Raw genomic sequence first — 16,602 nt, forward strand, 5'->3', positions numbered from 1 at the left:
TAGAATCCCTACAGTGTTGAAACAGGCCCTTCGGCCCAACAACTCCACACCGACCCTCCATAGAGTATCCCACCCAAACCCATTTCCCTACTCTATTAGTCTACATTTACCCCTGACTAATACACCAGGCCTACACATCCCTGGACACTTTGTGACAATTTAGCATGACCAATTCACCTAACCTGCACATCTTTGGATTGCGGGAGGAAACCGTAACACCCAGAGGAAACCCACACAAACACTGGGAGAATGTGAAAACTCCACACAGTCGCCCCAGGCTGAAATTGAAACTGGGTCCCTGGTGCTGTGAGGCAGCAGTGCTAACCACTGAGCCACCTTGCTGTTCATTTTCTTCCTTATTTCCAAATTCCCCAATGACCTCAGACCTCCTCATTCTCTCTAACCTCCTCCATACTCAAAAGTCCTCCCCAATATCTGTTTCTCTGAGTGTCCTCACATCCCTGCTTTTAACTGCTCCACCATCCCCCTTCCCTCTATCAGGATCCAGCATTTGTGAAGCGACAAGTAACTTTTTCCATCACACAAACACCAGGCAAAGACCTTTGCCATTTGACATTCAATGGCATTGCCAGCAATGAATTCATGACCATCAAAATTCTGAGGGTTACCAATAAGCTGGAGCTGGACTGGACCAGTCACAAAAACAGTGTTGACAAGAGCAGGTTAGAGGCAAGGACTCCAGCAGTAAGTAACTCCCCTCCTGTCTCTCCAAAGCCTGTCTACAAGACACAAATCAGGAGGTGAGTTACTCTCTGCAGTGTTCCTAGCCTCTCAACCTCTCTTGTAGATACTGTTTCTATGGTGCATCCAGTTGAGATTCTGGTCAATGGTAACCCCCAGGATGTTGATAGTGGGGGATTAAGTCACGGTAATGCTAATGAGTGTCAAGGGAAGATGGTTAGATTCTCTTTTGGTGTTGATGGCATCTGTGTGGCATTAATTTTACTTGTTGCTTGATATCCCAAATCTGGATATTATCTCGCTGCATTTAGACAAGGACTGCTTCAGTAATCGAAGAGTCCCTAATGGTGCTGAACGTTGTGCAGTCATCGGCAAACATTTTCATTCTGACCTTATGATGGAGGAAAGGCCTTCCCTAATGGGAGTGTGGGTGTCTCCACATTGCAAGGACATCAGTGACTGAAGGAGACAGCTCACTACTACATCCTCCAGGGCAATCAGGAATGCGACAGGTAATAAATAATCAGAACATGCATGTCCATCGAATGATTCTTTTAAAAACTTCTTGAAGTTTTCCATGTCCAGCACTTTTCTATTTAAAAATGCTCACTCATACTTGACTGCAACTTGTAACCAAAAGCATTTTAATACAATATTATACAGAATACAGCAACTGAAACAAACGTTGTAAACATTCAGCAGGTAAATAAAATTGTAAAGCAGCAATAATTCATTATAATGTTTACACAATAATGCAGAGCAATTTTGTCAGTTTGGAAGATTGAGATGCAATCTGATTGAGATATTCAAAGTGACTGATGAGATTTGTAAAATTCAGCGCAGGAGATGTGTTTCCTTGGTCGGAAACTACATCTTCGTGTCAAGCTGAGGCACTCGGGAGCGATACCAAGAATCACATACTCACACAAAGGAGAGTGGAAATTTAAAACTCAAAAGTGGAATTTTGAGGGGTTTGAAGATCAACTGAAAATTTCTACACTGAAATTGATCAATTTTTATTGATAGGTAAATCAAGGAATAGTAGATAGAGTTGGGTAAATGGAATACTTCGCCATGATCTGCCAAATGGCAGAATAGCTTGGGGGGCTGAAAGGTCTCTAGTTCCTATATAACAAACTCAAAGAGCTGAATGGTCTCTTATTTCAAATGTAACAGTCCTGAGGAGCCAAACCACCTCCTGTTCCTGTGTAACAGACTTGAGGGGCTAAATGTTTTTATTCATTCACAGGATGGGGGTACTACTGAATCCACTATCATTTATTGCCCATCTCTAAGAGGGCATTTAAGAGTCAAACATATTGCTGTGGGTCTGGAGTCACATGTAGACCAGACCAGGTGAGGATGACAGTTTCTTTTCTTATCAAACATCGGTGAACCAGGTGGTTTCCTGAAATTTGACAATGGTTTAATGGTCATCCTTAGATTCCACCATTTGCTGCAGTGGGATTCAAAAACAAGTCTGGAGAATATTTCCTGGTTCTCTGGATTAAGTATTCTAGTGATTACCATGGCACCATTGCCTCCTCAAGTTAACTCCAGTTCTGTGTAACAGGCTTGAGGGGCTGAATGGCCTCTTCTAGTTCTGTGTAACAGGCTTGAGGGGCTGAATGGCCTTCTGCAGTTCTGTGTAACAGGTTTGAGGGGCTGAATGGCCTCTTCTAGTTCTATGTAACAGGCTTGAGGGGCTGAATGGCTGCCTCCAGTTCTCTGTAACAGACTTGAGGGGCTGAATGGCTGCCTCCAGTTCTGTGTAACAGGTGTGAGGGGCTGAATGGCCTCCTCCGGTTCTGTGTAACAGGCGTGAGGGGCTGAATGGCCTCCTCCTGGTCTTTGTAAAGCATTGCTGGAATGTGGTCAGAGCTGCTTTGGCCAGCATTTATTGTCTAAGTACCGATGTAGAGTTAATCTGCACCATTCAGAAAAATGAAACAAAGCTTCTGGCTGACATGATCATGTGACTGTCTTCTCATGTTCAGACGCAAACAATTTAAACCATAGTGAGTGAAACACTCTCAGTTTTATGGTAAACATAGACAGCGTTGTACAGCTGAAAGTCAAATCAGCAAAACAGTCACAGAATAACAAAACAATCAATATCTCTTACTGCACAGGCTGGCCATTCAACCCATCACTCCTATACTGGCTCTTTGAGTAGAGAGCTGAAAATGTGTTGCTGGAAAAGCGTAGCAGGTCAGGCAGCATCCAAGGAGCAGGAGATTCGACGTTTCGGGCATAAGCCCTTCTTCAGGAAAGGCTGAATAATTACCCTGCCCCAGGGTGCCATTCCATTGACCTGCCCATACCTCTCCATGTGCTACTGTCTCACATACGATTCCAGGTGATGAGGATTAGCTGACTATTTGACCACAATGGGCATCACAATGAGGCCAGATCGTGCTTGAACCAACACCTGGACCCATCCTACCCACAGGCTCTTTTAAGTCAGACTCAGAATAGCAATCCAAGAATGATCCAGTCCAAAAGCCCCTTCCCCTTGAATTCTCTTGATTGCAATGGATGCTGCCTGACCTGCTGCGCTTTTCCAGCAACACATTTTCAGCTCTGATCTGCAGCATCTGCAGACCTCACTTTCTCCTCTTTGGTAGAGAGATCAGCTTCGTGCCGATTTCCCCCACTCGCTCTATACCAAAACTCCCCCGTCAACCATTTCTCCAACTCCCATTTTTGAAAGTTCCTGTTGCCTTCGCTTCAATCGCCCTTCCAAGCAATTTACAACTCACTCGGGGAAGCACAAACTCTTCTCCTCAGTACCTCCTCTGTGTTTTTTTTTGCCAATCTCCTTTGCCAGTCTCTCGATGTCCCAGCGGTCTTCCCAAGTGAACTTTCTCCATTTTGATCGTTCATGGCTCGGGTCTCCATGAGTCATCGGGGTGGGTGACCTCTCCAGGGAGGCTTTGAGGATGTCCACAAAGTGTTTCCTATCATCCTCTTGGAAGTCCGAGTCGAGCAGTCTCATTGGGAATCCAGATCAGGCTCACGAATGACATATACTGCCCAGTGGAGCTCAGGTTTTAATAGACTGTCCCTCCAATGATGGGAGAGGATATTGCTGTCAGACTCCCTTTTCTGCCCTTGGATTTGGAGGATCTTGTAAAGGTGACACTGGTGGGACCTCTCAAGTGTTTTGAGATGCCCAGTGCAGGCATTCCAAATCTTTAAAGCCAATTGGGATCACTGCTGGCTGGAAGGCTACGGCTTTGAGACCCTGATCCTAAAGTATCACCGTGCGGAATGCTTCAGCCTGAACAGAATGAACAGAAACTGCAGGAAGTAATCAGCAGGTCAGGCAGCACGTGCACAGAAAGTCACAGAGTTAACGTTTCTGATCAATTACTTTTCAGCTTTATCCCAAACCCTCTTTTAGGGGCGGCACGGTTAGCACTGCTGCCTCACAGCGCCAGGGTCCCAGGTTCGATTCCACCCTCGGGTGACAGTCTGTGGAGTTTGTGCACTCTCCCCGTGTCTGCATGGGTTTTCTCCCACAGTCCCAAGTTGTGGTTAGGTGAATTAGCCTTGCTCAGTTGTCCATAGTGTTAGGTGCATTAGTCAGAGGGAAATGGGTCTGGGTGGGTTACTCTTCGGAGAGTCAGTGTGGACTGATTGGGCTAAATGGGCCTCTTTCCACATTGTAGGGAATCTAATTTTCTTCACTATTCCTATGGCTTGGACTTGCATAAAGCATCTTTCCAGTTCTCATCAAATCTCATTAACCAGAAACATTCACTCTGTCACTCTCTCCAGAGAGAGCTGTCAGACCTGTTCAGTTTGTCCAGTGGTTTTGGTTCTATTTTAGAATTGGTTTCTTTCCAAGACCAGGCTGGTATGGGGTGGATGATCGGGGGAGTCCGTGACTGATGATTCCAATTACACTGAAGGTAATGTCTTTCCTACATTCTACAAGCATGAGGTTATTTTGTACAAAGAAAGGACAGGAGGAGGGAAGCTGAAGAGTTGTGCCTGTAATAGGATTGCACCTTGTGTCTTCATCTGGATCCAAACAGCTGAAGAAGGTGGATGAAGATTTGGACAATGTCGACGTAGAGACGGAGCGCACCATAAACATATTCCTCCGGGCTGATGGAATGTTTCCTGTTTCCCAGGATCAGCTGGGTGTCAAATGCCAAAAACTAGAGAGAGGAAGAGAGAGAGAGAGGATTAATGAAGGTTGAAGTTGGGAGTAGCGGGGGCGGGGTGAAGGCAGGAGCAGACATGTGGGAATGATCCAGGCTGTCCGATAAGGCAGACTTCAAGACAAAAGGCTCACAACACCCTCCCACCCCACACTGAGGGAGCGGAGAGAGAGGAAACTGCTCCCCTGCTTCACCAGGAGGGGTCAGTGTCCATGTCTGAGGACAGCAGCTCTGCATTGCTGTGACACCTTGAGTCAAGGCAATTGTTAACGTCTGTCCTGCTGTGAAGTGGTACCGGTCTTTGAAATAAACAGGAAATGGCCATGCCACAGTCACACAACCGAGGGAACTCATCCAGAAATTGTGGCAGTGTAGAGGGTTCTGTATCTAACCCCGTACTGCCCCTGTCCTGAGAGTGTTTGATGGGGACAGTGTAGAGGGAACTTTACTCTGTATCTAACCCCGTGCAGTCCCTGTCCTGGGAGTGTTTGATGGGGACAGTGTAGAGGGAGCTTTACTCTGTATCTAACCCCGTGCAGTCCCTGTCCTGGGAGTGTTTGACGGGGACAGTGTAGAGGGAGCTTTACTCTGTATCTAACCCCGTGCAGTCCCTGTGCTGGAAGTGTTTGATGGGGACAGTGTAAAGAGAACTTTACTCTGTATCTAACCCTGTGCTGTCCCTGTCCTGGGAGTGTTTGATGGGGACAGTGTAGAGGGAGCTTTACTCTGTATCTAACCCCGTGCTGTCCCTGTCCTGGGAGTGTTTGATTTGGGGACAGTGTAGAGGGAACTTTACTCTGTATCTAACCCTGTGCTGTCCCTGTCCTGGGAGTGTTTGATGGGGACAGTGTAGAGGGAGCTTTACTCTGTATCTAACCCCGTGCAGTCCCTGTGCTGGGAGTGTTTGATGGGGACAGTGTAGAGGGAGCTTTACTCTGTATCTAACCTCGTGTAGTTCCTGTCCTGTGAGGGTTTGATGGGGACAGTGAAGAGACAGCTTTACTCTGTAGTATGAATGATACAGTTAATGATACAAGAGTCTGCCGTGACAGTCAGCCGGAACTGAGATCTGGACATGATTTACTGACAAAAGTCAACATCCCTTACCAGAGTGAAAACAATGGCTGCGATTGCAGAATACAGCATGTGAAGCCATGGAATCTGCCAGAACACAAACATATTGGATTATTGCAGCATTTAACCTCATCAGTAGCACCTTCCAAACCCTCGACCACTTCCATCTCGAAGGACAAGGGCAGCAGATACAGGGGAACACCACCCCCTGCAGGTTCTCCTCCAAGTCCCTCATCATCCTGACTTGGAATTATAGGTAACTATAACTTGTGGATAATTTAGTTTTAAAGACAGTAAAAAAACAATTTGGAAACCGAAGGAACTACTAATATTGTAAGTCAGAAACAAAAGCAGAAATTGCTGGAAAACCTCAGCAGGTCTGGCAGCATTTTACAGAGAGAAATCAGAGTTAATGGTTTCAGAACCATACTGAGGAAGAGTCATAGGACCCAAAACATTCACTCTGGGTCTCTCCACAGACGCTGCTAGACCCACTGAGCTTTTCCTGCAACTTCTGTTTTTAAGAAAACTATTTCACAGGTATACTCTACACACCCCTTAAGGAGACTTCCCATTCTGATACAATCAATGCAGATTGATTCCTTGTGTTCCTAAGTGTGAGAACTTAAGAACTGGGAACAGGAGTAGGCCATTCAGCCCTTCAACTCTGCTCTGCTATTCAACAGGATCATAGCTGATCCAACATTCTTCATGTTCACTTTCCTGCGTTTTTCCTGTGATCCTTGATTTCCCCTCGAGTATCTAACAATCTGTGATCACCTCGATTACTGTTTTTCCTCAATTGAGTAACTTCAAACTCCAAAACAGACATAGACATAGACAGAGAGAGAGAGAAACAGAGACAGAGAGAAATGCGCGCGCACACACACACACACACACACACACACACACAATCCCTCACAGTGACGTGGAGAATTTTGGCCATTACTTACATATTTGAAGGACAGGACAATTGTAACTACAATCCCAGCAACGAAGAGACCAATTCCCAGAACACAGAACAGGCCACCACATGAGGTGAAATCCACCTGGAGTACAAATCATTGCAGCTATTAATTCTCAACACAACCTGTCACAACAGCCCCCCCACTTAGCCCCTCACCCTCAGCAGCTGTACCCTCTCCCTCTTTGGTTACCTTAGTCTGGAAGCAGAAGATGGTGACCCCAAGACACACCAGGGCGGTGATCCCCAGGCAGAGAAACACAGATTTGGTGCTGTAGTAACTGCGGACAGAGGAATGAAAGGTTACTCACCCACACAGAGCCTGAAGACAGAGCTCACATCAGCTCCAAGTACCCGACATCAAAGCCAACAGTACAGCAGGAGGCCTTTTGGCCCATCGTACTTGTGTCAGCTCCTTGAGTGAATTATTAAATTCGACCCTCCCTCCCAATCCTCTTCCTCCATCGTGCTGCAGGTAGCTTCCTCCTCAACTATTTCTCCTATTCCACCTTTTGAAAGTTCCTGGTGAACCTGCTGCCCCACACCCTCCCAGATCACAACAACTCGCTGCATAGAATAAAAGTTCCATAAAACAAAGAACTTCAAATGCTGGAGATCTGAACCAAAAACAGAAATTGCTGGAGAAGCTCAGCAGGTTTGGCAGCATCGATGGGGACAGGAAAGCAGAATTCACGTTTCGGGTCCAGTTTCCTTTTCTCAGATCACTGATGAAATCCGTTCCAATGAAGGGTCACTGGATGTGAAATTGGTTCTCTCTCCACAACTCCTGCTGAGTTTCTCCAGATCTACTCATCTTTCACGTTGGCTCTTGCCCTAGTTGCCAGCTTGCTGCGTCCATCTCCGTCCTGACCATCCTGTTGTGAGAAACTTTCTCCTTGCTGTATTTGTCCAGGAAGATCGTTCCTGATTCTGAACTCCTCGATGAGGTTTTCTTGTCAGCCAGTCTACTGGAAGGACAAGGATCGCAGCCTCCAGAGACTTTCCTAATTTCAATGAGGAGCAGAACGGCCTTGCGAGGTTTTGATCCTCGGTGATATTTGCAGGAAATCAGGCCCCTCCAGAATCAAGACTGCCAGCTGCCAGAACACTGCATTACTTCCCATTGACTCTTTTCCCTTCCCCAGGTGATGGGAAAATGTCCCATAGATAATTACCCACAAGCTGTGTCCCTCTAGTTAGTCCTGTCATGGATAGCTTGCTCTCAATGCTGGTATTGCCCCCGCTACACAATACCCCCAGTATCCAATACCCTCAATATCCAATGCCCCCCCAGTGCCTGTATTGCTCCAGTACCCAATGCCCCCAGTGCCTTTATTTCCCCAGTACCCAACGCCCCCAGTGCCTGTATTGCCCCAGTACCCAATGCCCCCAGTGCCTGTATTGCCCCAGTACCCAATGCCCCCAGTGCCTATATTGCCCCAGAACCCAATGCCCCCAGTGCCTCTATTGCCCCAGAACCCAATGCCCCCAGTGCCTGTATTGCCCCAGTACCAAATGCCCCCAGTGCCTGTATTACCCCAGTACCCAATGCCCCCAGTGCCTGTATTGCAACAGTACCCAATGCCCCCAGTGCCTGTATTGCAACAGTACCCAATGCCCCCAGTGCCTCTATTGCCCCAGAACCCAATGCCCCCAGTGCCTGTATTGCCCCAGTACCCAATGCCCCAGTATCTGTATTACCCCAGTACCCAATGCCCCCAGTGCCTGTATTGCTCCAGTACCCAATGCCCCAGTATCTGTATTACCCCAGTACCCAATGTCCCAGTGCCTGTATTGCCCCAGTACCCAATGCCCCAGTATCTGTATTACCCCAGTACCCAATGTCCCAGTGCCTGTATTGCCCCAGTACCCAAAGCCCCAGTATCTGTATTACCCCAGTACCCAATGTCCCAGTGCCTGTATTACTCCAGTACCCAATGCCCCCAGTGCCTGTATTACTCCAGTACCCAATGCCCCAGTATCTGTATTGCCCCAGTACCCAATGTCCCAGTGCCTGTATTACCCCAGTACCAAATGTCCCAGTATCTGTATTGCCCCAGTACCCAATGCCCCAGTATCTGTATTACCCCAGTACCCAATGTCCTAGTGCCTGTATTACCCCAGTACCCAATGCCCCAGTATCTGTATTGCCCCAGTACCCAATGCCCCAGTATCTGTATTACCCCAGTACCCAATGCCCCAGTATCTGTATTGCCCCAGTACCCAATGCCCCAGTATCTGTATTGCCCCAGTACCCAATGCCCCAGTATCTATATTACCCCAGTACCCAATGCCCCCAGTGCCTGTATTACTCCAGTACCCAATGACCCCAGTGCCTGTATTGCCCCAGGACACAATGCCCCAGTATCTGTATTACCCCAATACCCAATGCCTCTAGTTGCTGTATTGCCCAGTACCCAATGCCCCCAGTGCCTATATTACTCCCCTGTATTGACCCAGGACCCAATGCCCCAGTATCTGTATTGCCCCAGTACCCAATGTCCCCAGTGCCTGTATTGCCCCAATACCCATTGCCCCCAGTGCCTGTATTGCCCCAATACCCATTGCCCCCAGTGCCTGTATTGCCCCAGTACCCAATGCCCCAGTATCTGTATTACCCAAATGCCCAATGCCCCCAGTGCCTGTACTGACCCAGGACCCAATGCCCCAGTATCTGTATTACCCCAGTACCCAATGCCCCCAGTACCTGTATTGCCCCAATACCCATTGACCCCAGTGCCTGTATTGCCCCAATACCCATTGACCCCAGTGCCTGTATTGCCCCAATACCCATTGCCCCCAGTGCCTGTATTGCCCCAATACCCATTGCCCCCAGTGCCTGTATTGCCCCAATACCCATTGCCCCTAGGCCTTTGGTTTCTCATGCCCCTCTCCCATTGTCTCTATTCTGGTAAGATTGAAATGTGAGACAAAGGTGTTCGGTGGGAATCACTGACAATGAGCATCACAGAGTCAGGCCACAGCTCTGCACTGAGGCTTTCACAGTGTGGAACTTGTTCAATTACACATTTACATGGGCCTCTGTAGGAGGCATCGCGTATACACACACGAACACACTTACACACACTCGTGCACACTCCCTCACTGTCGTACATACCCACACACACTTGCAAACTCTCTCCCTCAGTCAGATGCCCTCACATAGACACATACACATTCACATTCACACACACTGTCGTATACTCAGCAAAACTGTACGTACCTTGCAATTGTTCCAGTCAAATATGACATAGCCAAGGTCTGGGTGGAGAAACAAGGGGAGAGGGTGTCAGTAAGACTGAGATCACAGGCAACAGCACAGGGAAGGGGACAGTAAGGTAATGTTACTGCACTCATACTCCAGACAATACCAGGGAAATGGCCCATGGTGGTGGTGTCAGAAAGTACATCCAGATCAACGATTCTGGGAATGCAAGCCTGGATCAGTGACAGTGCACATGCAGCTGTTGGCCTGTTGTTAAAAGCCCATCAGGTTCACGAGTATAATCGACAAGATCATCCGCCCTGAGGGAGGCAGCTCTGATTCTATGTGCTCAGGTATCCAGACTGGGGACTTGAACTAAGAACCTTCCAACTCTGGGCTGACAGTGCTGCCTTCGACTAGAACCGGCATAGACACAAAGGGACAGACAGGCTGGATGCAGTGAAGGTCCGGGGAGTCTAGAACCTTTTAAAATGTAAGTTTTAATGGGGGGGGGGGTCCACCGAATTAGAAATGCAATTTTATTTTCACGGAGGGTGGAGAATCTTTGGATGCAAACTCAGTCACTAGGGTCACGAGGTAGATTTAAAATAGAGATGTATTTCTGATTATTAACGGGGTAAATGGTTCTCGGGATTAAACTGGCAGACACCATGGAAGTGCTCAATCAGCCAGGATTGTGTTAAATGAGAGAGCAGGGTCTAAGGGCCGAATGGCCTGCTCCTTTGTATGTGAACCAATAAAACAGCATAATACCCTTCACAAGCGCACATTCAAACCATCCTGACTTGGAAATATATTGCCACCCCTTCAGTATCACTGGGTCAGGATCCTGGAATTCCCTCCCTCAGGGAGGTTGTGGGTCTGTCTACAGCACATGGACTGCACTGGGTCAAGAAGGCAGCTCACCCCCACCTTCTCAAGGGGCAACTAGAGACGGGCAATAAATGCTGGGTGCCACCCACATCCCATGAATGGGCACATAAAAAAAACTGACACCAACAGAAGTAGGTGATGTTAGGACTGGTGTGTGAGAGTGAGTGAGTGAGTGAGTAAGTGAGAGAGAGAGAGATGGAAGGAAGGGAGAACAGGCTTAGGGAAGGTGTAGTAGACCTCAGGGCCAAGGGAGCTATGGGCACAGTGTCAATGGTGGAGTGATTAAAATTGGAGAAATGGAGGAGGCCAGCAATTACAGGAGTACAGAAATCTCAGCGGGTTGTGGAACTGGAGATGATTACAGAGATAACAGATGAAAAAAAAACAGGTGTTGCTTGACTTGGTGTCAGTGAAAATCAGGCAGCACAGGGCAGATGGGAGAACGGGACACTTGGTGCATGTTCCAGTACGAGTAGCAAGGTTAACCAGATCACCTCACATCTCGTGGGATGCTGCCTGGATCGGAGTGTTTAAGGAGAGGTTGGACAAACTTGGATTGTTTTCACTGGAGAGTCAGAGACTGGGGACAATCTGATAGAAGCATATATAATGATGAGAGGTATGGAGATGGGGATGAGGTGGGGTCTTTATTCCAGGGTGAAAATGTCAAATGTTAAGGGACATGGGTTTAAGACAAGAGAGGGAAAATTTAAAAGGCAAGGTTTTTGTTTTACACAGAGGGTAACAGGTATGGAATGTGCTGCCAGTGGAGATGGAAGCAGTGTTTAAGAGGCATTTAGACAGTCACATGAACAGGCAGGGAATAGAGAGAGGCAAGAAGATGGGATTAGTTTAGAATCGCATCATGGTTGGTATAGTCATGGTGGGCCGAAGGGCCTCTTCCTATGCTGTACTGTTCTATGTTTACGGAGGTTGGAATGTGGATGGTCAGTTGGGGGGAGTCTCAGCAATTTAAAAAACAAATTCTTCCAACGGGACATGGGCATTGCTGGCTGGGCAAACATTCCCTACCCAAACCCAGCTACCCCTCACTAGCTTCTTACAGTGTACTGACAGACACAATGCTGTTAGGGAGGGAGCTGGAGGAACACTGGGCCAATGGCAAGCTGAGACAGATGTGACGTTGGGAAATGACACAAAGGTGGAAAATGGAAGCCATTGAATTAAACCATAAGGCCATGATGCAGGATCAGGATGATGAAAGACAAACTGAGAGCAAATATCAAGAAAACGAAGGAAGCAGATGTCAGATGTGCACAGCAGGGACTGACTGATTCCCCAGAAGACTGTAAGTGCAGTATGAGTATACCAAATAGGGAAATCAGGGAGGAGATAGCTTTAGTGGATAGGGTTCGGCAGAATCTAAAGGGGTTCTACAAATACATTAAGGACAAAAGAGTAACGTGAGAGAGAATAGAGCCCCTTAAAGATTAGCAAGGCTGCCTATGGGTGGAACCGCAGGAGATTGGGGAGATACAAAGAACAAAGAAAATGTACAGCCCAGGAACAGACCCTTCGGCCCTCCAAGCCTATACTAAATTAATATTTTGCATCAGTCCTTACTGTGGAGAAGGGTAAACTAGAGAACTTGGGGAAACAAATAGCAATACCTTGAACAATGTCTATATTACAGAGGAGGAAGTGCTGGATGTCTTAAAATACATAAAGGTGGATAAATCCCCAGGACCTGATCAGATGTACCCTAGAACTCTATGGGAAGCTTGAGAAGTGATTGCTGGGCCTCTTGCTGAGATATTTGTATCATCAATAGTCCCAGGTGAGGTGCCAGAAGACTGCAGGTTGGCTAATGTGGTGCCACTGTTTAAGAAGGTTGGTATGGACAAGTCAGGGAACCACAGAGCACTGAGCCTGTCCCTGGTGGTGGGTAAGTTGTTGGAGGGAATCCTGAGGGACAGGATGTACATGTATTTGGAAAGGCAAGGACTGATTAGGGATAGTCAACATGGCTTTGTGTGTGGGAAATCATGTCTCACAAACTTGAATGAGTTTTATTGAAGAAGTGAAGAAGATTGATAAAGACAGAGTGGTGGCCGTGATCTATATGGACTTCAGTAAGGCGTTCAACAAGTTTAGATTAGATTTTAGATTAGACTTACAGTGTGGAAACAGGCCCTTCGGCCCAACAAGTCCACACCGACCTGCCGAAGCGCAACCCACCCATACCCCTACATTTACCCCTTACCTAACACTACGGGCAATTTAGCATGGCCAATTCACCTGACCCGCACATCTTTGGACAGTGGGAGGAAACCGGAGCACCCGGAGGAAACCCACGCAGACACGGGGAGAACGTGCAAACTCCACACAGTCAGTCGCCTGAGTCGGGAATTGAACCCGGGTCTCAGGCGCTGTGAGGCAGCAGTGCTAACCACTGTGCCACCGTGCCGCCCAAGTTACCTCATGGTAGGCTGATTAACAAGGTTAGATCTCATGGAATACAGGGAGAACTAGCCATTTGGATACAGAACTGACTCAATGGTAGAAGACACAGGGTGGTGGTGGAGGGTTGTTTTTCAGACTGGAGGCCTGTGATGAGTAGAGTACCACAAGGATCGGTACTGAGTGCACTGCTTTTCTTCATTTATAAAAATGATTGGAGTGTGAACATAGGAGGTATAATTAGGAAGCTTGTAGATGACACAAAAATTAACAGCGAAGGAGGTTACCTCAGAGTACAATGGGTTTTGATCAGATGGGCCAATGGGCCGAGGAGTGGCAGATAGAGCTTAATAAATAGAACTTAGATAAATGCGAGGTGCTGCATTTTGGGAAAGCAAATCTTAGCAGGACTTATACACTTAATGGTAAGGTCCGAGGATGTGTTGCTGAACAAAGAGACCTTGGAGTGCAGGTTCATAGCTCCTTGAAAGTGGAGTCTCAGGTAGATAGGATAGTGAAGAAGGTGTTTGGTATGCTTTCCTTTATTGGACAAAGCATTAATAGGAGTTGGGAGGTCATGTTGTGGCTGTACAGGAAGTTGGTTAGGCCACTGTTGGAATACTGTGTGCAATTCTGGTCTTCCTCCTACTGGAAGGATAGAACATAGAAAAATACAGCGCAGTACAGGCCCTTTGGCCCTTGATGTTGCGCCGACCCAAGCCCACCTAACCTACACTAGCCCACTATCCTCCATATGCCTATCCAATGCCCGTTTAAATGCCCATAAAGAGGGAGAGTCCACCACTGCTACTGGCAGGGCGTTCCATGAACGCATGACTTGCTGAGTAAAGAAGCTACCCCTAACATCTGTCCTATACCTACCACCCCTTAATTTAAAGCTATATCCCCTCGTAATAGCTGACTCCATATGTGGAAAAGGTTCTCATGGTCAACCCTATCTAAACCCCTAATCATCTTGTACACCTCTATCAAGTCACCCCTAAACCTTCTTTTCTCCAATGAAAACAGCCCCAAGTGCCTCAGCCTTTCCTCATACGATCTTCCTACCATACCAGGCAACATCCTGGTAAACCTCCTCTGCACCCGTTCCAGTGCCTCCACATCCTTCATATAGTATGGCGACCAAAACTGCACACAATACTCCAGATGCGGCCGCACCAGAGTCTTATACAACTGCAACATGACCTCAGGACTCCGGAACTCAATTCCTCTACCAAAAAAAGCCAGTATGCCATATGCCTTCCTCACAGCGCTATTTACCTGGGTGGCAACTTTCAGAGATCTGTGTACGTGGACACCAAGATCCCTCTGCTTATCCACACTACCAAGTATATGACCATTAGCCCAGTACTCCATCCTCTTGTTACTCCTACCAAAGTGAATCACTTCACACTTACCTACATTGAACTCCATTTGCCACCTTTCTGCCCAGCTCTGCAGCTTATCTATATCCCGCTGTAACCTGCCAAATCCTTCCTCACTGTCAACAACTCCACCGACTTTCATATCATCTGCAAACTTGCTCACCCAACCTTCTAGCTCCTCCTCCAGGTCATTTATGAAAATGACAAACAGCAATGGTCCCAAAACAGATCCTTGCGGAACACCGCTAGTAACTGCACTCCAAGATGAACCTTTACCATCAACTACTACCCTCTGTCTTCTTCCAGCCAGCCAATTCCTAATCCAAACCTCAAACTCACCCTCAATGCCATACCTCTGTATTTTTTGCAGTAGCCTACCGTGGGGAACCTTATCAAACGCCTTACTAAAATCCATATACACCACATCTACTGCTTTACCCTCGTCCACTTCCTTGGTCACCTTCTCAAAGAATTCAATAAGGTTTGTGAGGCACGACCTGCCCTTCACAAAACCATGCTGACTATCCTTGATCACATTATTCCTATCCAGATGTTCATAAATCCTATCCCTTACAATTCTCTCTAAGACTTTGCCCACAACAGAAGTGAGACTCACTGGCCTATAGTTACTAGGGTTCTCCCTACTCCCCTTCTTGAACAAGGGAACCACATTTGCTATCCTCCAGTCTTCTGGCACTATTCCTGTAGACAACGAGGACATAAAAATCAAGGCCAATGGCTCTGCAATCTCCTCCCTTGCTTCCCAGAGAATCCTAGAATAAATATCATCAGGCCCAGGGGACTTATCTATATTCATCCTTTCCAGAATTTCCAACACCTCTTCCCTACATACCTTAAAACCATCCATTCTAATAATTGTGACTCTATATTCACATCGCAACAATGTCCTGTTCCTGAGTGAATACTGACGAAAAGTATTCATTCAGTGTCTCCCCAATCTCTTCAGCCTCCACTCGCAACTTCCCACTACTATCCTTGACAGGACCTATTCCTACCCTAGTCATTCTTTCATTCCTGACATACCTATAGAAAGCCTTTGGGAAATCATGGGATGTTGTGAAACTTGCAAGGGTTCCGAAAATATTTACAACGATGTTGCCAGAGTAGGAGGGTTTGAGCTATAGGGAGAGGCTGAACAGGCTGGGACTGTTATCACTGGAGCGTTGGAGGTTGGGGGGTGACCATATAGAGGTTTATAAAATCATGAGGGGCATGGATAGGATAAATAGACAAGATCCTTTCCCCAGGGCAGGGGAATCCAGAACAAGAGGGCATTGGTTTAAGGTGAGAGGGGAAAATTTAAAAGGGACCTAAGGGGTAATGCATTCATACAGAGGGTGGTGTACGTAGTGAATGAGCTGCCAGAGGAAGTGGTGGTTGCTGGTATAATTACAACATTTAAAAGGCATTTGGATGGGTGTATGAATAGGAAGGGTTTGGAGGGATATGGGCCGGGTGCTGGCAGGTGGGACTAAATTGGGTTGGGATATCTGGTCGGCATGGACGGGTTGGACCGAAGGGTCTGTTTCCATGCTGTACATCTCTATGATTCTATAAATATCTAGACAGATGATCACTGTGAAGTATTGTCCAGATCGGGTCAGGACACTTCAGATTATGTCTGAATGAACAGGATCCTGGAATGGGGAAATGGGAAAAGGGGTAGTTAATTTAAAAGATAAATTATTAAGGAATTTTGAAGATACTTACAAAAATAGCCAATAGGATCATATTCCATGGAAATTTCCTCCTGAAAAATATAGA

The 16,602-nt window shown here is 47.1% G+C and overlaps 1 protein-coding gene across 5 annotated transcripts in view; it reads right to left on the bottom strand.

Annotated features, from left to right (window-relative positions):
- Positions 1-1,372: 1,372 nt before the first annotated feature.
- Positions 1,373-16,602, bottom strand: part of tmbim1a (transmembrane BAX inhibitor motif containing 1a) — a 78,010-nt gene continuing 62,780 nt past the window's right edge. For all 5 annotated transcript variants that reach the window (XM_060828208.1, XM_060828210.1, XM_060828213.1 and 2 more), the window contains exons 7-12: positions 16,549-16,588; positions 10,136-10,173; positions 7,106-7,193; positions 6,902-6,997; positions 5,982-6,035; positions 1,373-4,871 (exon numbers count right to left, since the gene is read on the bottom strand). In XM_060828208.1, the coding sequence (XP_060684191.1) occupies positions 4,728-4,871; positions 5,982-6,035; positions 6,902-6,997; positions 7,106-7,193; positions 10,136-10,173; positions 16,549-16,588 (460 nt within the window). In that variant the 3' untranslated portion in view covers positions 1,373-4,727. The remainder of the gene's footprint in view (positions 4,872-5,981; positions 6,036-6,901; positions 6,998-7,105; positions 7,194-10,135; positions 10,174-16,548; positions 16,589-16,602) is intronic.

Source organism: Hemiscyllium ocellatum, chromosome 7 (genome assembly GCF_020745735.1).
Source record: "Hemiscyllium ocellatum isolate sHemOce1 chromosome 7, sHemOce1.pat.X.cur, whole genome shotgun sequence".
Lineage (NCBI taxonomy): Eukaryota > Metazoa > Chordata > Chondrichthyes > Orectolobiformes > Hemiscylliidae > Hemiscyllium > Hemiscyllium ocellatum.